This window comes from Capra hircus, chromosome 12, assembly GCF_001704415.2.
Source record: "Capra hircus breed San Clemente chromosome 12, ASM170441v1, whole genome shotgun sequence".
NCBI classification, from domain to species: Eukaryota; Metazoa; Chordata; class Mammalia; order Artiodactyla; family Bovidae; genus Capra; species Capra hircus.
Genome location: NC_030819.1, coordinates 70,221,073 through 70,247,123, shown reverse-complemented (window position 1 = coordinate 70,247,123; position 26,051 = coordinate 70,221,073). Strand labels below are relative to the sequence as shown.

Here is a 26,051-nt window from a genome sequence, read left to right as displayed (position 1 = left end):
TGATTCTCTCACCATGGAAGTATTTGTGATTTTGTGCATTTGTGTATATGTGTGTGATTCACACATATGTCACACCTCATTATCATTTCCTTAAACTATTTACTCAGCAACTTTTTTTTTTTTTTGGCTGCACCGGGTCTTGGGGGCAGCATGCAGGATCTTTACTTACAGCATGCGGAATCTAGTCCCCTGACCAGGGATCGAATCTGGGCCCTCTGTATTTGGAACACAGTCTTTACCACTGGACCACTACAGAAATCCCCAGCTACTATTTTTAAAGTGCTGACTATAAACCCAACTTTGTATTGATGTTGAGATCTTAAAAGCTAGAGTATTCTTAATCTGGGTGGGGAAGACTGATATGGCATCATGATAGCTTCTTGCCATGTGCCAGCACTGTTTTAAGCGTTTTGACCTTAGTTACTGAGCAGAAACAAATGAAAACTCATGTTTAAAGAAAGATGACTTCATCCTACACCTCACATTATTTCTATAAACAATTTCACAAATAATGTGTAGTTAACAGTTCACAGTTTTCAGGTACACAAAGAAAGACAAAATGAATGGGAGCTAGCAGAAAGAGTAAGCAGTAGAAACAGACCCACGGGTGTTAAGGGTGTTGGGTGTTTCTAAACTGGGCGCGCGCTGGACGATGCACTAAGGAACACAGCAGGAAACATCGGCTGAGATGCTAATTAAGTGAGCATGAATTTTACCAGTTGCACAGGAGACAATTCTTAAAGTTTTCAAGCTCTGTTGAAGTGGAAGGGCTTTGGTAAGCTTTCAGTTGAAGACCCAGAGGACCCATGCCTTGGGAATAAGAATGGTGTTTGAGGAGAAAGGACAAAACTAAAATAGGTTATCCCCTACAAAACTCAAAACCAATCCTTGATAAATCACAGTGATAATTCCTGTCCAGTCAAAGAAAACCTAGAGACAGAAAATATTATCCAGACCCTTTAAAATTGTTATCCAGAATGTCCAGCTTTAAATTGTAAAACCCCAATTTTTTTTTCAACATCCTAAAAATAGGATAAAATGTCTGAAAACCAGTAGAAAGAAACAGGCAATAGGATGAGAATCGCACATTCAGATACTAGAATTTTCAAACAAGGATTTTAAAATAATTGTGATTACTATGTTGAAAAAAATAGTTGGAGAATTTTATCAGAGAACTGAAATTAAAAAAAAATAATCACATAAAATTTTAGAACAGGAAGCATAATATAGCAAATTAGTGATTCAATGGATGTGTTTAGTAGGAGATGGTGGCTCAGATAGTAGAGAATCTGCCTGTAATGTAGGAGACCCAGGTTCAATCCCTGGGTTGGGAAGACCCCCTGGAGAAGGGAATGGCTACCCACTCCAGTATTTTTGTCTGGGAAATCCCATGGACAGTGGAGCCTGGCGGGCTATACTCCTTGAGATCTCAAAGAGTTGGACACGATTGAGTGACTAACACTTTTCAATCTCACACTTTACACAGAAGAACACTCCAACCATAAAACTTTCTTTTTTCCTCAGTTGCATTGAGATGTAATTCACATGTAACTCTGTATACATTTAAAGTGAACAGCACACTGATTTGATACACGAATATATGGTAAAATGATTACCACAATAAATTGAGTTAATATCCATCCCTTCACAATTTTTTCTTGTGATGAAAATTTTAAACTTGACTCTCTCAGCAACTTTCAGATACACTGTCAAATATATGTGTGTAATATCATTAACTGTAGCAACCACAGGGCTTTCTGCGCATGCTAGCCTTCTAGCCGCTCCCTGTCCCTATCTGTGACATAAATTACCTTCTGGGTGTCCTCCATGTCACGTGCATGTGTCTGCTGAGTCCCTAAGTCGTGTCCAACTCTTTGCAACCTCATGGACTGTAGCCCACCAGGCTCTTGTCTACGGGATTCTGCAGGCAAGAATGCTGGAGTGGGTTGCTATTCCCTTCTCCAGGGGATCTTCCTGACCCAGGGATTGAACCCTCAGCTCCTGCATCTCCCGCATTGCAGGCGAATTCTTTACCACTGAACCACTGAGAAGCCCCTCCATGTCCTAGGCCTGAACAAATCAGCTTAGCATCTCTAACTTACAGAGTTTATTCCTCTCTGATGTTTCCCTCTTTAAAAGTTCCAGGTGAGTTTTAGCATCCTCAGATCCTTCAGAGATCTGTCGGGGAATTTCTAACCACCTCTGCCACCTCCATCTCCCTAGCTTTCAATCAGAAACCAACTGCGTGAGCTTAGCCATGAGCGTGGGTGGACAGAAAGCAGGCCGCAGACTTCTGTCCTCACCCCTTCTCCAGTCCTGTCGCTCTCTTCCCTCCCACGAGACAAGGAATCTCTGTATCACATCATACATCTTCATTCTGCGGCTAACTTTCACATCTGTTGACCTGAAGTGGGTCTATTTTAGAAATTAACAACTGAACATTGTTTTCTCTGGTCTAGCATGCCCCATTTCTTTTTACTGAAGCATAATACAAGAGCTACTGAGATGATAAAATTTGTTGGTGCAAGTAATACAGCAAAAATGGCTGGGAATGTAAAATATTATATTTCAAAATATCTTCCTCCCACTCCTGGGTGTCTGCTTAAATAGGCCTTTTTTTTTTTTTTTAAGATAGTTCTATTTATTTTTGGCCAAGCTGCAAGTGGGATCTTAGTTTCCCAGCCAGGGACTGAACCAGCACTCCCTCACCCCCTGAATTTGAAGTTCAGAGTCTTAAACACTGGACCGCCAGGGAAATCCCTTGAGTAGACCATTCTTGAGGAAAGGTGAAACCCACAAGGATCATGATAAAGTAAATGCAGGTGGTTGCTGTTTGGCTACTTCTGAGTTGTTTAGGTTTTTATTTTCCTTTCCCTGTGTGAGGTCTTCAAACTGAGTTACATAGGGTATTGGAATCATGTGTCAAGGTGATATTAAGGAAGAAGCAAGGTTGCGCCTTGGGATGTGATCTCTATCTGAGATATGTTTACATGATGCCCTGTCTTCATTTTATGAAGCAAGAAGTTGTTTGTGTAATTCATTGTAAAATCAGATATTTTTATATATAGTATAAAAGTCTGATGGACTCTAAATTATTGAGGTAGAAATCTATTAGCTTATGGTTTTCTTTTTGAAAGACAACTGTGCTATCTGATATTAAAAAGTTTGGTCAGTAGAACCAACTGAGGTTGGGTGGATGAAGGTTGTAGGGAATCTCGAACATGAGGTTTGAAGATTAAAAGCAATCTCTTCCAAAGGATGTATCTAGGTAACCTACTTCTGTTGACTTACCAGGCTTTTCTGGTGGCTCAGATGGTAAAGAATCTACCTGCAATGCAGGAGACCCAGGTTTGATCCCTGGGTCAAGAAGAGCCCCTGGAAAAGGGAATGGCTCCTTCTTCCAGTATGCTTGCCTGGAGAACTCCGTGGACTGAGGAACCTGGCAGGCTACAGTCCATGGGGTTCCTAAGAGTCACTCACAACTGAGTGACTAACATCTTCACTTTTCACTGCTGTCCTAGAAACTTCCCTGGTGGCTCGTTGATAAAGAATCTACCTGCAGTGGGAGGGACTCAGGAGATGCCTGCAATCCCTGGGTTGGGAAGATCCTTTGGAGAAGGAAATGGCAACCCACTCCAGTATTTTCGCCTGGGAAATCCCATGGACAGAGGAGCCTGGCAGTCGCAGACAAGTCTGACATGATTCAGTGACTAACCAACGACAGCAATAATTGTTACAGTACAAATACCTTTTAGGTTTCACTCTAAGTGATGACACATTTATGTTTCATGTTTGTTTTGTTTTGTTTATTTAGATAGCATTAAATCTAAAAAAATAGATCCTACAGTGGTACCTGTCGTACAAGGTGAAGGTTTCAAGACTATTGTGGCAACACGCTATGAAACAATACTAGCCATGACCAACCTGGCCATAATAAACTGTCAAGTTCATGGAAGAAATGCACTTAATCTGAAGGTATGCTTGGTACTTTTAATGGCAATTTCCTGTTGTATTGTCAGATATTTTTTCTTTAGGTTTCCTAACTTAGGTTACTCTGCATGGTATTGAAGAGACAACCTGAAGCAGTTGGGGTGATGGAGTTGTATAGTAAGAACAGTTTTGTGTTCTCTTGAAGTTAACTTGGTATCAATCCAAGCTAGATGTTTTAAACTTAGGATGCCAATTTAATTTTCATGGTAACCATTCCTAAGGAGCTGTCTATAAAATATACACAAAAGAGAATGAGAAGGGAATCAACATGACAGATTACAAAAAATTAATTGGATGCCAAGCAGGTAGTAATGGAGTGAACGAGGAATAGCAGCAACAACAAACTTCTAGAAAGGTAAAACCATGGTGACAGTAACGCTATCAGTGCTTATAATGGTTCTGGGGGGAGGGAGGGAAGCATGAACAGCAGGAGCAAAGAGGTTTTTTAGGGAAGTGAAATTATCCTGTGTGATTTAATATTATCATAATGAACAGATTTCATCATACATCTGTCAAGACCCTTAGGATATATGACACAAACTTTGACATAAATTTTGGATTTAGGTTGATAATGATATGCTCATGTTCAGTTCAGTTTAGTCGCTCAGTCGTGTCCGACTCTTTGCGATCCCATGAATTGCAGCACGCCAGGCCTCCCTGTCCATCACCAACTCCCGGAGTTCACTCAGACTCACGTCCATCGAGTCAGTGATGCCATCCAGCCATCTCATCCTCTGTCGTCCCCTTCTCCTCCTGCCCCCAATCCCTCCCAGCATCCAGGTTCTTTTCCAAGGAGTCAACTCTTCACATCAGTGGCCAAAGTATTGGAGTTTCAGCTTTAGCATCACTCCTTCCAGTGAACACCCAGGACTGATCTCTTTTAGAATGGACTAGTTGGATCTCCTTGCAGTCCAAGGGACTCTCAAGAGTCTTCTCCAACACCACAGTTCAAAAGCATCAATTCTTTGGCGCTCAGCCTTCTTCACAATCCAACTCTCACATCCATACATGACCACTGGAAAAACCATAGTCTTGACTAGACTAGTGCTAATGTTAGTAATGTTCAAAATTCTTCAAGCTAGGCTTCAACAGTAAGTAAAGCGAGAACTTCCAGATGAACAAGCTGGATTTAGAAAAAGTTCAGGAACCAGAGATCAAACTGTTGGATCATAGAAAAAGCAAGGGAATTCCAGGAAAAAGCTTATACGTCATCGACTACGCTAAAGCCTGTGACTGTGTGGATCACAACAAACTGTGGAAAATTCTTCAAGAGATGGGAATACCAGACCACCAAACCTGCCTCCTGAGAAACCTGTATGCAGCACAAGAAGCAACAGTTAGAACCAGACATGGAACAAAGGACTAGTTCAAAATTGGAAAAGGAGTACGTCAAGGCTCCCTGTATATTGTCACCCTGCTTACTTAATTTCTATGCAGAGTACATCATGCAAAATGCTGGGCTGGATGAATCACAAGCTGGAATCAAGATTACCAAGAGAAATATCAACAATCTGCAGATGATACCATCCTAATAGCCGAGGGCGAAGAGGAAATAAAGAGGCTCTTGATGAGGGTGAAAAAGGAGTGAAAAAACTGGCTTAAAACTTAACATTCAATAAACAAAGACCATGGCATCTGGTCCCATCACTTCATGGCAAATAGAAGGGGAAGAAGTGGAAACAGTGACAAATTCATTTTCTTGGGCTCCAAAATCACTGTAGACTGTGATGTAGCTACAAAATTAAAAGATGCTTGCCCTTGAAAAACAAGCTGTGACTAGCCCATATAGTGTATTAAAAGAAGAGATATCACTTTACTGCCAAAGATCTGTATAGTCATATATGGATTTGAGAGGTAGACCGTAAAGAAAGCTGAGAGCTGAAGAATTGATGCTTTCAAACTGTGATGCTGGAGAAGACTCTTGAGAGTCCATTGGACTGCAAAGAGATCAAACTAATCAGCCATAAAAGAAATCAACCCTGAATATTCACTGGAAGGACTGATGCTGAAGCTGAAGCTCTAATACTTTGGCCACCTGAAGCAAAGAGCTGACTCACTGGAAAAGACCCTGATACTGGGAAAGATTGAGGACAGGAGAAGAGGACAAAAGAGGATGAGATGGTTGGATGGCATCACCGACTCAATGGACATGGGTTTGAGCAAAATCCCGGAGATAGTGAAGGAAAGGGAAGCGTGGCATGCTGCAGTCTGTAGGGTTGCAAAGAGCTGGATATGATTTAGCTACTGAACAATAGTGATGTTAGCCCATTGATTATAACAAAACATACTGGTGTGTGAAATGTTGATATTGGGAGATACACTGCTATGTGTGGGGAATAGATATGTGGAAAAGAAAGATCTCGAATCAACAACCTAACTTTGTACTTTAAGGAACTTGATTAAGAGAGCAAACTAAATCCAAAATTAGCAGAAAGAAGGGAACAGCAGAGATTAGAATGGCGATAGATGAAACAGAATAGGAAAGTAAGAGAATCAAAGAAACCAAAAGTTAGTGCTTTGAAAACATCAACAAAGTTGACCTTTAGCTAGACTAAAAAAGAAAGACAGAAGGTACAAATAAATAAAATCAGGAATGAAAATGGAAAAGTTACTACTGGCTTCAGTAAATGGGATTATAAGCAAACACGGAAGTAAATGGGATTATAAGAGAACAGTAGGAGCAATTATATGCCTGCAAACTAAATATCCTGGATGAGATGAAACATTTTCTAGAAAAACACAAATTAACAAAACTGACTCAACAAGAACTAGAAATTTGAGCAGACGCCTAAAAAGTGAATAGATTTAATAAATAATCAAAACTTCTGAACAAAGAAGAATGCAGGACCGAATGGCTTCATGGGTGCATTTTGCTGATTGTTTAAAGGAAAATAAACATCTATCCTTCTCTAAAACTTCCAGAAAATAAAAGAGGTAGGAACACAACCCAGTTCCACTGCTGAATAGGGGAATTCCTCGTCACAAAACAATTCTTGGACACCAGCTGGGTGTTCCACAGTTCTACTCAGTTCTGACAGTGTCTATCCAGAGATAACACTGGGTTCCACAGGGAACGTGCTCAGTCCCGCAAGACTGCCCTCCACTCTGGACACCAATCACAAGCCCAGGATGTTGACCTGCGATTCTGACCAACCAGCTACAGATCGGAGGTTCCAAGGACCCCCTCCAACTCAGGATGCCAATCATAAGTTGTTACTTATACTTCTGACACGTCCATGCTAAATCGCTTCAGTCATGTTGGACTTTATGCGACCCCATGAACTGTAGCCTACCAGACTCCCCTGTCCGTGGGATTTTCCAGGCAATAATCCAGGAGTGAGTTGCCATTTCCTCCTCAAGGGGATCTTCCCACCCCAGGGATTGAACCTGCGGCTCTTACGTCTCCTGCACTGGCAGGAGGATTCTTTACCGCTGGTGCCACTGGGAAGCCCCATACTTCTGACTGACAGGCCATGAATCAGAAATTCTCACAACCCGCTTCTTGGCTTCCATTCATCTCCTAGAGCGGCTCACAGAACTCAGAAAAGCGACTTACTTACTTGATTACTGGCTTATTACAAAGGATATTAAAGGATATGAATCAACAGCCAGATGAAGAGATACAGAGGGGAAGATATGAAGAAAGGGTTCAGAGGTTCCACACCTTCTCCAGGTGCTGCTCTCCCCAAATCTCCATGCATTCACCAGCCTGGAACGTTCCACACTCTGTTCTTCTGGTTTTACGGAGGCTTCATTCATGGGTATCATTGACTAAATTTTTGACCATTGGCGATTGAGGTTAGTCTTTAATTGTCCCCCTCTTCAGAGGTGAGGAGATTGAAAGTTCTAACCTTCTAATCACATGGTGGGTTCCTCTGATAACCAGTCTCCATCCTTAGGAGCTTTTCAAAAGTTACTGCGTTTACATAAACACAGTTGTGCTATAAAGGGGTTTGTTATGAATAATAAGACACTCATTTTGCCTTCATGGCTCTGAAACAACTTCAGGAACTGAAGATAAGGAAATAACTATTATGGCAAAAAATGTCCCCTTTGCTCTTATTGCCTAGGAAATTCCAAGGGTTCCGGGAGCTAGTAGCCAGGAAGCATGGATGAAGTGCAACTGTATATAAGAAATATATTTTGGTCTTTCAGATGACCAAATATATTTTTTACTAAGTAAAAATATCACAATCCAGAACACATTTTATGCTATCAGTATAACCCAGATATCGTAGGAAGTTGAAGACACCACAAGAAAACTATGGATCAATACCCTTTGTTAATTAATTAATAAAATTGATAAATCCATGATATGATTAAGAAAAAAAGGAACTCTAAACACCAAATTCAAAACTTAAAATGGAGAAATCATCACATTTTCTCAGACATTAAAATAGAAAATAACAAAATAATAAGAACAATATTTTCCCAATAAATACAACAACTGTGATAAAATGGAAAAATTTTAGTCCAAATTAAGGCATACATTTTCCTAAGTCAGAAATTAGCATATTTAGGCAGTTAAAAAAATCTTAGATAGATTAATAAAAAGATAACAGAGAAATAGAAGTAGAGACATGAAAAATAGGGGATAAAGAGAATTAAATATAAAATATATTTATTTATTTCAGCATGTAGTGGACAGTCAATAAGTGTTTGCTTGCTATTAGTTGAAATAATGCCTGTCACACATATAACACTGTATTTATTACATGCATAAATACTTGGTAGTTTTTCTATTTTGTTTATTTACATATTTAAGAAATTATTATCATGAAAGGCTAAAATGCTCATCTTTTTAAACTCTTGTATAAAATATTTTGTGCATGGTAAATAATTAACTTTTTCTCTTGTCACTTTCTTCTAGGGCTTTTTTCTCCTAAATTGTCCAGATCTAACACCTTTGGCTTTCCAGTTGGTATATCTTAATTTATCATATAATAACATCAGTGACTTCCCCACAGAAGTAAGTCCATTTTATTATTGTATCGATTATCATAATTTCTTACTATTTATAATAATTATTAATTTAAAATAGACACTTATGGCACCTTGGAGTTACTGTAAAGTAAATGTATTTTGGATTGCACCCAAAAGGCTTACTTTCAAAAGTACCAAAAGTATAGTACGTTTTTCTTAGGAAGTGCTAATGACAAAATCCTCAAAGACTGTGTTATAGTCTGGTTCTCAAATATGTTCTCATAATTAAACAATGCATGTAAAATTATTTTTTTTCCTGATTCTGAATAAAATCTAAGATATACCTTATCTATGTTAATTGGAAGCTTTAAAGACAATCTTTAGTGACCAGGTAATATGATGTTGTAACAAGTATTCATTATCATAGGGTGAAATAGGATAATCTGCTCAGTAAAACATACCAAGGATAATCAGATATGGGAAGAGGTAATTCAATGTCATTTTATATAAATATGTCATTATGACTAATGAGGACAATTATAGCCATTACTTTCTCCAGGGGGTCTTCCTGATCCAGGGGTCAAACTCAGGTCTCCTGCACTTGCAGACAGATTCTTCACCATCTGAGCCACCAGGGAAGCTCAGGACAGATTATGTTTTCTGTGTCTTTCAGTCCAGTTCAGTTCAGTTCAGTCGCTCAGTCGTGTCCGATTCTTTGCGACCCCATGAATCACAGCACCCCAGGCCTCCCTGTCCATCAGCAACTCCCAGAATTCACTCAGACTCACGTCCATCGAGTCAGTGATGCCATCCAGCCATCTCATCCTCTGTCGTCCCCTTCTCCTCCTGCCCCCAATCCCTCCCAGCATCAGAGTCTTTTCCCAGTGAGTCAACTCTTTGCATGAGGTGGCCAAAGTATTGGAGTTTCAGCTTCAGCATGAGTCCTTCCAATGAACACCCAGGACCGATCTCCTTTAGAATGGACTGGTTGGATCTCCTTGCCATCCAAGGGACTCTCAAGAGTCTTTTCCAACACCACAGTTCAAAAGCATCAATTCTTCGGCGCTCAGCTTTCTTCACAGTCCAACTCTCACATCCATACATGACCACTGGAAAAACCATAGCCTTGACTACATGGACCTTTGTTGGCAAAGTAACATTTCTGCTTTTTTATATGCTATCTAGGTTGGTCATAACTTTCCTTCCAAGGAGAAGCATCTTTTAATTTCATGGCTGCAATCACCATCTGCAGTGATTTTGGAGCCCAAACAAATAAAGTCTGACACTGTTTCCACTGTTTCCCCATCTATTTCCCATGAAGTGATGGCTTAGTCATTGTTTAATTGGTCATAGGGTATTTTATTGTTTCATGAATTGATTTCTAGAATATTGACTTTTAAAGCAAATTGATTTCCAGCAAACTGACTTGCTTTCTGTTTCAAATATGCAGTATTGAAAACATACATTTTCATAATTTCTCTACAATGTTGTGTTTTGCCTTTTCATCCTGTTCGTGGGGTTCTCATGGCAAGAATACTGGAGTGGTCTGCCATTCCTTCCTCCAGGAGACCACATTTTATCAGAACTCTTCACTATGTCCCATGGATCAGATGGTTAGGTAGCATCACTGACTCAATGGACATGAGTTTGAGCAAAGTCTGGGAGACAGTGAAGGACGGAGAAACCTGGCTTGCTGTAGCCCATGGGGTCACAAAGAGTTGGACATGACTTAGCAACTCAACCCTGCTTATTTAACTTATATGCAGAGTACATCATGAGAAACGCTGGACTGGAAGAAGCACAAGCTGGAATCAAGATAGCTGGGAGAAATATCAATCACCTCAGATATGCAGATGACACCACCCTTATGGCAGAAAGTGAAGAGGAACTAAAAAGCCTCTTGATGAAAGTGAAAGTAGAGAGTGAAAAAGTTGGCCTAAAGCTCAACATTCAGAAAACGAAGATCATGGCATCCGGTCCCATCACTTCATGGGAAATAGATGGGGAAACAGTGGAAACAGTGTCAGACTTTATTTTTTTGGGCTCCAAAATCACTGCAGATGGTGACTGCAGCCATGAAATTAAAAGACGCCTACTCTTTGGAAGAAAAGTTATGACCAACCTAGATAGCATGTTGAAACTTTGCCAACAAAGGTCCATCTAGTCAAGGCTATAATTTTTCCAGTGGTCATATATGGATGTGAGATTTGGACTGTGAAGAAGGCTGAGCGCCAAAGAATTGATGCTTTTGAACTGTGGTGTTGGAGAAGACTCTTGAGAGTCCCTTAGACTGCAAGGAGATCCAACCAGTCCATTCTGAAGGAGATCAGCCCTGGGATTTCTTTGGAAGGAATGATGCTAAAGCTGAAACTCCAATACTTTGGCCACCTCATGCGACAAGTGGACTCATTGGAAAAGACTCTGATGCTGGGAAGGATTGGGGGCAGGAGGAGAAGGGGACGACAGAGGATGAGGTGGCTGGATGGCATCACTGACTCGATGGACGTGAGTCTGAGTGAAGTCCAGGAGTTGGTGATGGACAGGGAGGCCTGGCATGCTGTGATTCATGGGGTCACAAAGAGTCAGACACGACTGAGCAACTGAACTGAACTGAACTGAACTAGCGACTCAACAACAACTGTGTTATTATTTTTACTAGAAGAGTTACTTTTTCTTTTTGAGTATGTCACACTAGTTTGCTTGATTTGACTAAGACAAAAATGACAAGAATTCCTGAGGAGTATAGGGATCTTAGTTCTTCATGTTAATTTTAACCTTTCTTCTAAACAAGTTATATGTGAGACATATGGATCTGTCAAAGAATACTTTAACCGCTAAAATGTATAACTGTATGGGAGATTTTCTGTTGTAAAATATAAAGTGCTCATTTTTAAAGTGATAGAAATAAGTAGAACTTGCCATTAAAAGGCAGATCCGTGTTGTATAGCTATAGATAAAATATTCCAATGAAAACGGCAATATCCAGACTTGGAAGTGCTTTACTAGGGGCAGGCAAATGATGCCAAGTTATTATCTTAGTGTGAAAGAAGTGAATAGAAGACCAGAGGCTGGTATAAGTGTGGTGACTGGATTCATTACAAGTTTCATGAAAAATTCAAGGTGGTAGATGCTGGCAGAGGACAGAGCCTACTGAAATAGTTTAGGATAGAAAAAAGTAAAAGCAAAAATGGTAAATGTAACAAACCATACAAATATTTACTTGGTCTCCTTTCTTCTCTTAGCCACAAAATCACATACAATGGTAATTAAATAATGTATTGTTAGGTCTGTAACATATATGAATGTAGTATGTATAACAATTATAGTACAAAAAAGAAAGAGGGGATAGAGCTATTTAGTAACATTTCCATATCTCACTGGAATTAGTGTAAATCTGAAGTAGATTCTGATAAGTCAAGGAGTATATTACAAGCTTTAATCACTAATAACTGGGGAGAATATAGTGGGGAAAAATCATTAAAGTAATTAAAATGCTATACTCTAAAATACTCAGTTGATGCAGACAAAGACAGTAGATGAGGAACAAAAATGACAAGACATATGGAACACTGCAAGTTAAACTATGATGTAAACCCAGCCATGTCAATAGTAGTATTAAATGTGAATACATTCAAACATCCCAATCAAAAACTAGTGTGTCAGACTGGACTTAAAAAAAAACAAGCCCCGGTGATATTCTGTCTAAAGTAGATACACTTAAGAGAGAAAGAGACAAAGAGGTTAAGAGTAAAAGTATAGGAGAAATACATCACACAGGTATCTCTTACATTCCTCATTCTTTGCATGGTTGCTTCTTACAAAACCACGAGATTGATTAAACAGGATGATCTCCCCATTTAGAAAAGGAACATCCTTGAGTCAAGGATATATAAATATAGTAGCTACACTATCTCACCAGATCATAGATATGAATGAGGGTTAGTTATTTTGAAGGCTTAGCAAAGGTGCTTATTGAGATATGTGATATATTGAGAAAAATGAGTGTAAGCTACTGATTTTTCTGCTTTGGTTCAAAGGGTTTTTTGTCCTACTCATGTTTATTTCTCTTTTCTATTCCTTAGATATATTGTCTTAAAAATTTGCAAATACTGAATCTGAGAAATAATCCTATCAAAGAAATCCCTTCGACAATTCAACAACTTAAGCTCCTTAAATCTTTGAATGTTGCTTTTAATTTGATTACCACTCTTCCACCTGGGTAAGGTTGATAGTCTGAGATTATAAACACAGAAAATAAAGAATGTATAATTTAGAAAATGATCAATCTCCCTTTTGAAAGCAGCTAGCTACTTTTGAGCCATTTGATAATAATTCTTCTGCTCCCATTAGGGGACTTGATTCTTTTTATCTTATTAAAAAAAAAACAACCTATAAGCTACATTGATGGCAATTGATGTGGGGGTGGTAACTAGACACGCATTATCTGAGTGTGGATGAAGTCATCTAAAGAAGCTCGGGGGAGAGCCTTATACCTATCCCTGGGGAGCCTCTTTGGATATGGAAAGAACTCTGAACTTGGAATTAAGAATTCTAGCCTTATAATTGAGAATTCTCTATTTGATCTGGAGAAAATCACTTAACCATTCTAGACTTCAATTTCCTAATCTATAAACTAAGAATCCACCTGTATGATATCTCAGATCCTTTAAACTCCAGTAAGAATGTTGACATATGGATATAAAAGAGATGGATTATTTTTTCCCCACATATGGACTGGTAACTGTTTAACTCCTAATGAAAGTTTTGAACCAAAACCCTAACCAAATGCCAAAACAAGGTATTTCTTCTAGTTAGATTTTAACAAACTGAATGTAAGTTAAGGGCAAAGAGTTAAGAGCACAGGGACTCTTAAAGAGTTGAACAATGTTTTGCAAAAGAGGGTTCTTATAGTAATTAAGAATGTACATCAAAATTTGTTTATAAAATTGTTCATCTAGCATTGTTTGCCATTAACAATCCAACAAGATCTATATTCATACATTGTAAAACTATTCAGTCATTTAAAAAATTAAAAAGTATATAAAAATTATATCATTACTGTGTAAAAATACTTATACATATAAGTATTATATAATACTCTTAACTCTTGAGAAATCTGTATGCAGGTCAGGAAGCAACAGTTAGAACTGGACATGGAACAACAGACTGGTTCCAAATAGGAAAAGGAGTACACCAAGGCTGTATATTGTCACCCTGCTTATTTAACTTCTGTGCAGAGTACATCATGAGAAACCCTGGACTGGAAGAAACACAAGCTGGAATCAAGATTGCCAGGAGAAGTATCAATAACCTCAGATATGCAGATGACACCACCCTTATGGCAGAAAGTGAAGAGGAACTAAAAAGCCTCTTGATGAAAGTGAAAGAGGAGAGTGAAAAAGTTGGCTTAAAGCTCAACATTCAGAAAACGAAGATCATGGCATCTGGTCCCATCACTTCATGGGAAATAGATGGGGAAACAGTGGAAACAGTGTCAGACTTTATTTTTCTGAGGTCCAAAATCACTGCAGATGGTGACTGCAGCCATGAAATTAAAAGATGCTTACTCCTTGGAAGAAAAGTTATGACCAACCTAGATAGCATATTCAAAAGCAGAGACATTACTTTGCTGACTAAGGTCCGTCTAGTCAAGGCTATGGTTTTTCCAGTGGTCATGTATGGATGTGAGAGTTGGACTGTGAAGAAGGCTGAGCGCCAAAGAATTGATGCTGTTGAACTGTGGTGTTGGAGAAGACTCTTGAGAGTCCCTTGGACTGCAAGGAGATCCAACCAGTCCATTCTGAAGGAGATCAGCCCTGGGATTTCTTTGGAAGGAATGATGCTGAAGCTGAAACTCCAGTACTTTGTCCACCTCATGCGAAGAACTGACTCATTGGAAAAGACTCTGCTGCTGGGAGGAATTGGGGGCAGGAGGAGAAGGGGACGACAGAGGATGAGATGGCTGGATGGCATCACTGACTGGATAGATGTTGAGTCTGAGTGAACTCTGGGAGTTGGTGATGGACAGGGAGGCCTGGCATGCTGTGATTCATGGGGTCACAAAGAGTCGGACACGACTGAGCGACTGAACTGAAGTGAACATATAAAATATATTAAACACACATAAAATGTATTAAGAAAGAAAGAATCAATTCTAAGGGAGTAAAGATATTGCATTATGGGTTTTATTTTTGTTTGACTCCTCTATATCTCCACAGTAACATAAATTGTAGTGCCTTGCCCTGCCTTGATATGAGAATCAGCCATTTCTCTTAGGAAATCCTGTTTTCTTTTTAGTTGGAGGATGGTATTTGAAAAGCAAGATCTGGGTGCTGGATAGTCCAGTTGCTACTGGAATGATATTGCTTGTAGACACTCTGAGTGGACAGAGATAAGTAACTGAAGTATATTAATCTGTGTGTACAGACATGTCTATAATTGTTTCTGTGTGTACATACACACATATGTACACACCACTTACCCTCTGAAGTTATGCAGGCGTGACTGTAACAAAGGTTAAAAAAAAAATCTTAATTTTTTTCTCAGTGGATAACAGGAGAAAATTGACATAGAAAATTACCACTTTTAACTGACAGACTGAAAGTTTTGCCTTGCTTTTTTGATACAGTTTGATTTGATTAGCCAGCATGTTCTTTGGGAGAGAGAAGCTGTTTGAAATAAAGAACCTAAGAACATGCTTGTGAACATACTTACTTCATACCTGAAGTAAGAGCTGATTCTGGAAATGCACAAATTTATTTTCCCATATTGCTATCGATTAAAGATAGGGATTGAATTACTTTATGCCCATATATCTGAAGAACGGAGTGGTATGTTTGATTTCATACTAACTTGGATAAACTATTAATATTCTTATAGCTTCCATTTTTAAAAATCTGCAAATAATATTAATAGTAATGCAGTGGTCCAGTGACCACTAAGATCATCCTAAATTGCCATGAACACATGATAGACTCTCAATAAATAACAGTTATATTTCCATGGTAGTGTGATGTTATTACATGCAATTATTAATGCTGGCACAGTCCTCCAAGCCATCACCAGGGCTCTAGTTTAAGTAGCTCATTGCTCAATGATGTGCTGATAAATAAAACAATGAAATAAATGTAAAACATTCTATACATCCTAAAAATTGTGATAGATTTGTTACTAGTGGGGTATAGATTGTCAGACCAAACTGAGGATTTTTAAACAGGCTGATCTCTAAAACAGATTGCTCTCTAAAATCCTATGTAAATGAGATAAATTTCATCTCTAGAGCCTATGAAGTTTCTTAATTAGCTTTCTCAGTGCTGCCTACAAGCCCAATTAAACATCACTATCAACAGGAATATATCATCAAAGATGAAAGCCTGGGATCAGACTAGTTTGCCTGTACTAAAGAAATAAAGGAAGACAAAATGATTCTAGAAACTTACTGAGATAAAAAAGTGAAATAACATAATTTTAAATAAATAAAAAATTGGAACAGATGGTGTTAATATTTTCTTTCCAGAGGTGAAAAAAGTCTAAGATGAACATTGAACTGAAAATGTTTGTCTTTTTTTTTTTTGCTTTTCTATTTGATCTCATTCATTTCTCAGAGCAAATGATTTAAAATTAACCAGGATCACCACACCTTTCAAACTATGATGCTGGAGAAGACTCTTGAGAGTCCCTTGGACTGCAAAGAGATCCAACCAGTCAATCCTAAAGGAAGTCAATCCAGAATATTCACTGAATGGACTGATGCTGAAGCTGAAGCTCTGATACTTTGGCCACCTGATGCAAAGAGTCGACTCATTGGAAAAGACCCTGATGCTGCGAAAGATTGAGGGCAGGAGGAGAAGGAGGTGACAGAGGATGAGATGGTTGGATGGCATCACTGACTCGATGGACATGAGTTTGAGCAAACTCTGGGAGACAGTGATTGGTGTCTGCAGTCTATGGGGTCACAACTGAACAATAATCACCATGCCTTTCATTCAATTGTGATTTCCTAAGTAGGCAAGGAGATCTAACCAGTCCATTCTGAAGGAGATCAACCCTGGGATTTCTTTGGAAGGACTGATGCTAAAGCTGAAACTCTAGTACTTTGGCCACCTCATGTGAAGAGTTAACTCATTGGAAAAGACTTTGATGCTGGGAGGGATTGGGGGGAGGAGAAGAAGGGGACGACAGAATGAGGTGGCTGGATGGCATCACTGACTCAACGGACATGAGTTTGAGTGAACTCCGGGAGTTGGTGATGGACAGGGAGGCCTGGCGTGCTGCGATTCATGGGGTTGCAAAGAGTCGGACACGACTGAGCAACTGAACTGAACTGAACTGAAGTACTTTTGATGTGCTTGGCACCATGCAAAGCGTTAGACATATAGAAATGTAAAATTGAATCCTTGGCCTCCCGAATGTCACTGTTTAGGAGACAGACATTTGTCACACAGCGTGGCGAATTCTCTGACAGAGGCAAACAGAGAAGCGCAGAAGAGGCTGCTCACCTCGTCTGCAGAATTCAGGAAGAGTTCCTTGGAAGAGCTGACTTCCAAGTCAAGACTGAAAAAAAGGAAGCTATTTATCAAAGAGTCAAATTTGGGGGAACTGGAGATATGTGAGAACTGGGCTAATTCAGGGAATTTTAGCAAATAAATCCTGGCCTATATGTGAACATAGGGTGAGCTGGATGAGTAGCCTGGGGACAGATCATGAGGACCATTACAATCCACACAAAAAATAGTAGGAAGTTATGAAATATTCTGCTCATGGTGCTTTAGTTAATAATCATGCAAGTAACTTTTCATCTTTGTGGAAAACAGGAAGGTATTTGATAAGAGCATTCACAAAGAGGGGATAATTACTGGGGATTTGGGTGAATGTCATACTCAGCCTTTCCATTCCAGTCTTCAGGAAGCGACTCCCACCTCCGCCCTCCAGGCAGGGCTCTCTGCCTTAGCCTTTGTGTTCTTTGGTTCTTACTTTTAAGTTCTTCACTTAATTGGAGAAGAAAATGGCAACCCACTCCCATATTCTTGCCTGGGAAATCCCATGGACAGAGGAGCCTGGTGGGTTACAGTCCATGGGGTTTCAAGAGTCGGAAACGATTGAAGTGACTAAGTACCATACTTCGCTTAATGGAAGGAAGAATCAAGGATATTTCACTAGGAAAGTCTTAATGAGACTGCACTGGGTTGAAAGGTGTCCCTCAAAAGTTCATGTCCATGCAGAACCTTACAATGAGACCTTATATGGAAATAGGATCTTTGCAGATGTAACTGGTTAACAAGAAGTCATACTTGATTAGGGTGGGATTTGAGGGGACTCTAAATCCAATAAGTGGTGTCCTCATAAGAAGGCCACATGAAGACAGAGATGGAGATTGGAGTTATACTTCACAAACCAAGGAACCCCAAGGACTGCTGGCAGCCCCCAGAAGCTAGGAGAGGGGCAAGGGATGGCTTCTTCCTCAGAGCCTCCAGAGGAACCCACGCTGCTGATACTGTGATTTCAGACTTCCAGCCTCCTGTACCGTGAGAGAATAAATTTCTGTGGTTTTAAGCCCACCCAGACTGTGAGAATTTGTTCCGTCAGTCCTAGGAAACTAATACAGCAACCAATAAAATACATATTTTTAAATATTGTTAAGAATTTCTCAGCATATTCTCAGGTGGCGCAGTGATAGAGAATCTGCTTGCCAATGCAGGAGATGCTGGGGACAGGACATTTGATCCCTGGTCAGGAAGATCCCTTGGAAATGGCAACCCACTCCAGTATTCTTGCCTGAAGAACCCCATGGACAGAGGAGCCTAGCGGGCTACAGTCCATGGGGTCTCAAAGAGTCAGACACCGCTGAGCACAAGGAATTTCTTAGGTGGTTTTTTTTTCTAGATGGGGCTTTAACCACTCCAAACATTTCTAATCAGTCTTAAGGGATAGATGAATTATTTTAGGAAAATTATTGTAATTATACCATCTATAATGGAAACAAAAATCTGTTTGTATAAGTTTCAAGATATGATTTCTCTCTGTACTTCTACCTACTAACTGAGGAATGAAATGATTTATATCCAGTAATGATAAGCATATAAACATTTTTACAATTCACTTTCTCTTTCCATTAAAGGCTATTTTGCTTGCATAATCTTGAGGAACTTGATATTTCCTACAATAGCATTGCTTTTATTCCAAATGATATCCAGAAACTCAGGTATTTTGCAAGTAGTAAGTACCCATAAGACGTATGCCCCTTAAGGACAGAGCAAAATAAAGCTATTTACTTCTTTACATTCATTTAAAAATCAGACTATGTAAATATTATCTTATCTCTGAATGCCTTTTACTAGATTTTAGTTGGTTTCTAAGGAGCATTATCTTTAGTAAAATTTGATCATTTTATCTCTGCTTTTCTAATATTTTGACCAATTATTTAATTTCCTGTGTAAAAATCTTTGTATTTTCACAGAAGAATTCAGCCTGTTCATATTTGTTATGGCTGATATATTTAATTTTTTGCCTTCTGTTTAACATTGTATTTACTGTCCCTTCACTTTCTTCTTTTCATATTTCTTTCTTTCTTTTTTTTGGAGATTTTTTATTTCAAGATGCTATTTGTTCTCTTTTTTTCCTCCCTTGTTAATTTTGGAACTCCACTGAATTTTCCAAGTCTATTACTGGCTCTCTTTCCTTCCCTAAAATTCATAAACACATGTTTTCCTTAATATTTTATAAAAGCTTCACCTAACACAGTGGTCTGTCTCCCCCCATTGCTGCTTCAATAGTTGAGACTTTTCACCTGAATGAAACAAAATGTATGTGTTGATGTTGAATTTGTCTATGAAAATAAATTTTCTTTGTACCCCTATTATATTATACGTTATGTAGGATAACATTCACTCTTCTATGTTTATGATTATTTCTTTTTCCATAGTGATGACTTGTTGCACAAAATATGTGCTTTAACGCTACCCTTTACACAAATGCACTTATTTGCATAATATATTGGTTGGTTGCTTTTTAAGTTAAATCTCTGGATTTTAAGGAAATACTTGACACTCATATTTTATTACTACTAAGTTTTATACCAATTTGGGGGCACACGGGGACAGATGTCTACTTTTTCCTTTTAAAATATGATTTCCTTTGTTTGCAGATCACTTGAAAAATTGATGGTTGATGGAAATGAACTGACTAGTTTTCCACATGGAATTTTAAAGCTTAACCTGAAAAAAATCCTATTTGAGAATAATTTCACTAATCCTATTTTTTGGAAAGAGAATTCTATGAATAATCCACAACATCTTACTCAAATTACAGCTTTGTTCTTTCTAAAGAATAATCTACATAAATATTATAATGTGATCCCAGTGGAAATCCAAAAGTTACTAAAATGGTGAGCAAATTCTGAAGTCCTTTTTACCAAGACACGCTTTTAAGCTTTTAAATACAGTTTATTATAGGGCCAGATGATAGTTTTAGAGTTAAACACACACCTCACACCACACCACACATGCAAGTCTTTAGACTGTTCCTTCTGGCTTTTCTGGCATAATAATATAGTCTGAATTCAGCCTATCTTCTAATATTCTCAAGCTATTACTTAAATCTAAGGTGAGGTACAGATTGTGGAGATGTAGCTGGCAACTTCTATACAGTTTTAGTTAAGTCTTCTCTGTGAACCACTAGAGGCTTTCCTGGTGACTCAACAGTAAAGAATCCACCTGCCAATGCAGGAGACTTGGGTTCAAATCCCTGGGTTGGGAAGATCCCTTGGAGGAGGAAATGGCAACCTGCTCCATATCCTTGTCTGGGAAATTCCATGGATAGAGGAGTCTGGTGGGCTACAGTCCATGGGGGGCACAAGACTCAGACATGACTGAACACAATCCTTTATTTTGTTTTGTATTCCCCGATTACTAATGAAATTGAGAATCTTTATTCTGGAGGTTCTTGGACGTTCAGATTTCTACTTCTGTGAATAGTCCGTTCATGTGCTACTGTTAAAAGTACTATTTAACTGACCTGTAAGCCTTTAAAAATATGCCTGCGTGCATGTGTGCTCAATTATGTCTGACTCTGTGACTCCATGGACTGTGCAATATATATGGATCTCACAGACATGGGATATATACATGTGGATACTAATCCTATGCTAGGTTATAATAGTCCCTTTATCTTTAAAACAACATATATATTTATTTTGAGTAATCAATATAATATGTATTTATTATATAACATTTGGAAAATACAGAAAAATTCCCTGTGGTCACATATTAAATAGGAGCAGCTATACTTCCCTGTTTTAGGAAATTAGGATTATTTTATACACATTTTGTGGGAATTGTCCTTAGGGTGCTTTCTTACTCTAAAGCTATACTTTCCTGTTCTAGAAAATTAGGATTATTTTGTACAGATTTTTTTAGCATTTACTTTTTCACTTGTGCATGTCAAATCCTCAGAGAGAGGGTAAGATCAATAATAAGAAAGGCCATGTTTCATACTGCTTTGAGTCTGACATAGCCTCAAGCAAAATGTCTTTCCTCTAGTAGACAGTGATGTTTCCTTCATTGCAGCACATCCCAATGTGAGTGGTGTCACGGTCCAATGTTCGGTGAAGGTTTTCGCATCATCCAATCCTGCGATGTTTTTGGAGTAACACAGCTTCCTGTTATATATTATGTCTGTTCCTCTTCCTGCTATAGGAAAGTAAAGGAAAGCAACGTTGTTTTCGATCATGTTCCTGAAAAAAGAATATCTCTAAATCCTGAATTGATGAATCCTACAATGACTTATGAATTCCACTTTAAAAACCATTAAAGTCAATGTGTACAATCATTCATGTCTTTAAGAGTACAGGTTCTGTGTGGCGATGTCTTCTCACATGAATCCTCTTTGTAATCCTAGCTCCTTATGAAACTTTGTGATTGTTAGGAAATCTTTTCAGAATATTTTTTTGAGAAGGATTAGTAAAAAAAAGTCTGAGGATTTCGAAAAAGATCTAGCAAATGTCTTTCAGAGCATGTTTAGTATGAAAAGAAAAATGTTAAAATCCTTTGCAAAAAGGATTCATCTTACAATTGGTCTTTGTATGCATCCATTCTCAGGGATACGATAGTAATTCAAAGTCATCGGAGGGGTTTGAGCCTATATGGATTCAAAGTCATGCAGCCAGGTTCTCAATATCCGAAAGTCATCGGAGGGGTTTGAGCCTATATGGATTCAAAGTCATGCAGCCAGGTTCTCAATATCCGAAAGTCATCGGAGGGGTTTGAGCCTATATGGATTCAAAGTCATGCAGCCAGGTTCTCAATATTCGTGCATTTCTGTTGAAATTTGTCCAGTGCCAACTGTCTTCATTGTGGATTGCTTTGGGGAATAAAGGATTAATTCCAATACTACATTCACTTGTTTGAATTCATTACCCAGGCTCTTAGAAAATTGGTACCACCTTTCAGTTATCTTGACCACCATCTCATAAAGCCTGAATCCATAGGCCCATGTCAGCGTTCATTAGGTTTTCAGTAATGGTCCGGCAAGAAAATATAAGTACAAAATTACATTGCAAAGCAATATATGCATACAGTAGAACTTGAGGATTTAGAAATTAGTATTTGGTAAGAGGAAGGTAAAAGGGCATTTTGATACAACAAACAATTTTAGAAAGGCATAGAATCGTTTCATGTATGGCATAACTTTTAAGTGCAATTAAAACTAAAATGTTATTTCTAATGAAACCTGATGAGATGAACTTATTTTAACATATACAACTATATGGCACACGGGCTTAGTTGCTCCATAGCATATGGGACCTTCCCAGATCAGAGATGGAACCCATGTCTCCCGCACTGGCAGGTGGGTTCTTCACCACTGAACCGCCTGGGAAGGCCCCTGCTTAGAATTTAAGGAGTGTGCGGCGTCTCCTGGTCAGGGGTCACTCACTGGTGTCACTGTTTAACCAGGTTAACCATAACCTGCCCACAGAGGCAGTACTTTGGGTTTCATACTCCTGCCGTCCTACACCCTGAGCCTGGACTCTTGATAATCTGACCCACATATACTGCCCTTCTTACAATACCCCGTGAATGACATCTGAAGGTTCTCCACTGGGTCACTCACTGTCACTGAGATAGCAGAGGTGGGGGCGGGGAAGCTTCACCTTCCGGGGCTTTCTCCAGCCCTGGCTGGGGCAGTTGCGATGAGCATTCCAGGTGGCCCCCCACCCCCAGGGCTCTGCTGCCTGCAGGCTCGGGGGCCAGATCCCTTCTGGCTTGCTCACAAAGGGCAGACAAGTGTCCTGTGGTGAGCAAGCGCTCCACAGCCCAGACACCCTCCTCTGGTAATGATCCATCCCTCCCCAACCTCTCTCTCATCCCACTTTCTGGCAGTGAGGGCTGATGCTTGGTTGGAAAGCCACATACATGTGCAGAGTTGTTCTAGCCAGCAGACACCACCACTTGGGCAGCTGCTATGCAGCAGCGCTGGTTGGGGGAAAGGAGTCGATTCTTTCCCCTCCCAAAGCCGAGATTCAGAGTCCGTCCTTCCAAAAAGGCCAGGAAAAGGTGAAAGGCCCAAAGCTCCTCCACTCGGTACAGGACTGCTAAGGTCCCTAATATGGGACCTGGCACAGAGTGAGGCCTCAGAAAAGGGTAGCTCTTACTTTTAATATCAGTATGTGGCTCCTCAGCCCCGGCCCAGTCGTCACTTCTGTTCCATGATGTCTGCCTTCAAGAGAGTTATGTTTGGGGTTTTTGTTTTTTCAAGATTTTTTTTTATTTGAGTCACTTTTAAAGTCTTCGTTGAATTTGTCAGGCTATTGCTTCTGCTATTTATGTTTGGTTTTTTGGTCACAAGTTATGCGGGATCTTTGCTCACCAACCAGGGATGGAGCCCCTGCTGACTGCAATGGATTGCTCACAATTCACGCATGCGTGCTCCGTTGTGTCTGACTTTGCAACCCCATGGACTGTAGCCCACCAGCCTCCTTGTCCATGGAATTTTCCAGATAAGAATACTGGAGCGGGCTGCTACTCCTTTACTTCAGGGGATCTTCCTGACCCAGAGATAGAATCCGAGTCTCTTGCACCTCCTTCATTGGCCGGGGGATTCTTTACCACTAGTGCCCCCCTGGGAGGGAAAAGTCAGCCAGTGGACCTCCAGGGAAGTCCTATGGCTTGTTTTTTAAAACAGATTTTAAACTTCTTGACACAGTGATGCTTCCAGTTGATTGAATGTCAGTTGAGGATCTCTGATTATTTTTATTTGTTGTTTTCATTACATTGAGTAGGGGGAGATGATATAAAGATTAATGACAGAAAATTGATTCTTCTTTCTGTTTTCTCCAAGACGTGCTTAGTTAAGCACTTCTAATCTTTAAATAGGATTCCTTTGGCTAGGCCAGCAATGCAAATGTTCCCAGTGCAATTAATCTCAGAAATCCATACCTCCACAAATCAAGAATGCCAGCCCATTTTGACTACCTAACCACTTTTTCTAACATGTTTTGGAAATTTCTATTTCTCCACCAAAAAGAATTGCTATATATTTGACCAGAAAATGGTGGTTGGGGAACACATATATGTGGGTGGTCAAAGGATTCAACAGGTCTTGCTCATACTTCCAGTGAGACCTGAAGATTTAGTGGGTGTTTTTTTTTTTTTTTGGTAAGGGAGGAAGAAAATAAATAATAGTCACATTCACTATTATTTAAATAAGACTTTCAAACTAATGTTTTCCAGCTGAGTTCAAGTCGTCAGTGATTTATTGAGCACCTACTAGATAATAAGCACCATGTGCTTCATCTGCAATGCTCTAGAGACTTTTCTGGTGGTGGAAGTGGCTAAAGACTCCTCGCTCCCAATGCAGGGGACCTAGGTTCGATCCCTGGTCAGGGAACTAGATCTCACATGCTGCAACTAAGAGTTCACATGCTACAACTAAAAATCCTGCATGCTGCAACTGGCGCAGACTAATAAATGAAAGAATAATAAAAAGTTTCAAAAAAAAGACAGTCCTCAGATGTGGATATAAAGGGTTGTGCGGAGAAAGGGTCGAGTTAACCCGTGGCCACTGCTTCCACCTTCGCTGGGTCCCACTTGCTCAAAAAAGCAGCTGCAGTGCCCTCACCATTGGGCCCTCATGGCCCATGGACAGTGCATGCGCGCAGGGTCCCTTCTGAGAGAATCTCCACCCCAGCTGCTTCTCCAATTGGAAAGGATATTTCCTGGCACCCAGAGTGTGAGAAGAATAAGGATAAGTCTCCTCAAAATGTCTCATCAGTTTTGAAATGTTGTTTGATCCTCCTTAACAATTGCTGAATATGTTTGTATGCATGCTAACTTGCTCCAGTCATGTTCAATTCTTTGCGACACTATGGACTGTAGCCTGCCAGGCTCCTCTGTCCATGGGATTCTCCAGGCAAGAATACTGTAGTGGGTTGCCATGCCCTCCTCCAGGGGATCTTCCCGACCCAGTGATCGAACCTGCGTCTCTTACGTTTCCGCATTGGCAGCCTGGCTCTTTACCACTAGAGCCACCTGGGAAGCCTGAATATGTTGATCACTTGGAAAAGCTGAACCAGTTAAATTTTTACTGTTTCAAAGACAGAAAGCTGACAGTAGGAAATTCTGCAGAAGCCAGAGTTGGAACTTTATGGGGAAAACTGGCATATTTCTCAGGAATTTGGGCCACCTAACATAATTTTTTAAAGTTCAGTAAGATCCATGGGCTAATTTAAAACTGTACAGATAATCATCAGCTTGATTTTCTTCCTTTACTTTTTTTTTTTTTAGCTCAATCCATATAGTTTTTAAGTTGTAGAAGGTTTTTTTTTGTACTAAAAAGAGATGCACACTAATTGCATTTTTTGATCCCTGAGTCACTCTTGCTTCGGTCATAAACTTTTAATTTAAGGAGTGAGGCACTAAAAAGTAAGAATTACCCATGTAATTTATAGTAATGCAAAACTTGGCCCAGCACACAGATCAATAGTCTCCATAAGGCCGAGGGCAGATACAGAGACAGTTACAAAAAGTCATTATCTAATTGGGAGATATATGCTCAGACACCAGATTTTCAGTTGACCTTAACTGAAGATTCTCTTGGCCCAAAAAGCACAATAATAGACAGTCCTTGAAACAGCATGCAGACAA

The 26,051-nt window shown here is 39.5% G+C and overlaps 1 protein-coding gene across 1 annotated transcript in view; it reads left to right on the top strand.

Moving 5' to 3' along the window:
• LRRC63 (leucine rich repeat containing 63) overlaps nucleotides 1-21,720 on the top strand; it is a 29,608-nt gene extending 7,888 nt beyond the window's left edge. The window contains exons 4-9 of the mRNA XM_018056312.1: nucleotides 3,815-3,975; nucleotides 8,861-8,959; nucleotides 12,996-13,132; nucleotides 19,031-19,114; nucleotides 20,057-20,296; nucleotides 21,477-21,720. Coding sequence (XP_017911801.1) covers nucleotides 3,815-3,975; nucleotides 8,861-8,959; nucleotides 12,996-13,132; nucleotides 19,031-19,114; nucleotides 20,057-20,296; nucleotides 21,477-21,720 — 965 coding nt within the window. The remainder of the gene's footprint in view (nucleotides 1-3,814; nucleotides 3,976-8,860; nucleotides 8,960-12,995; nucleotides 13,133-19,030; nucleotides 19,115-20,056; nucleotides 20,297-21,476) is intronic.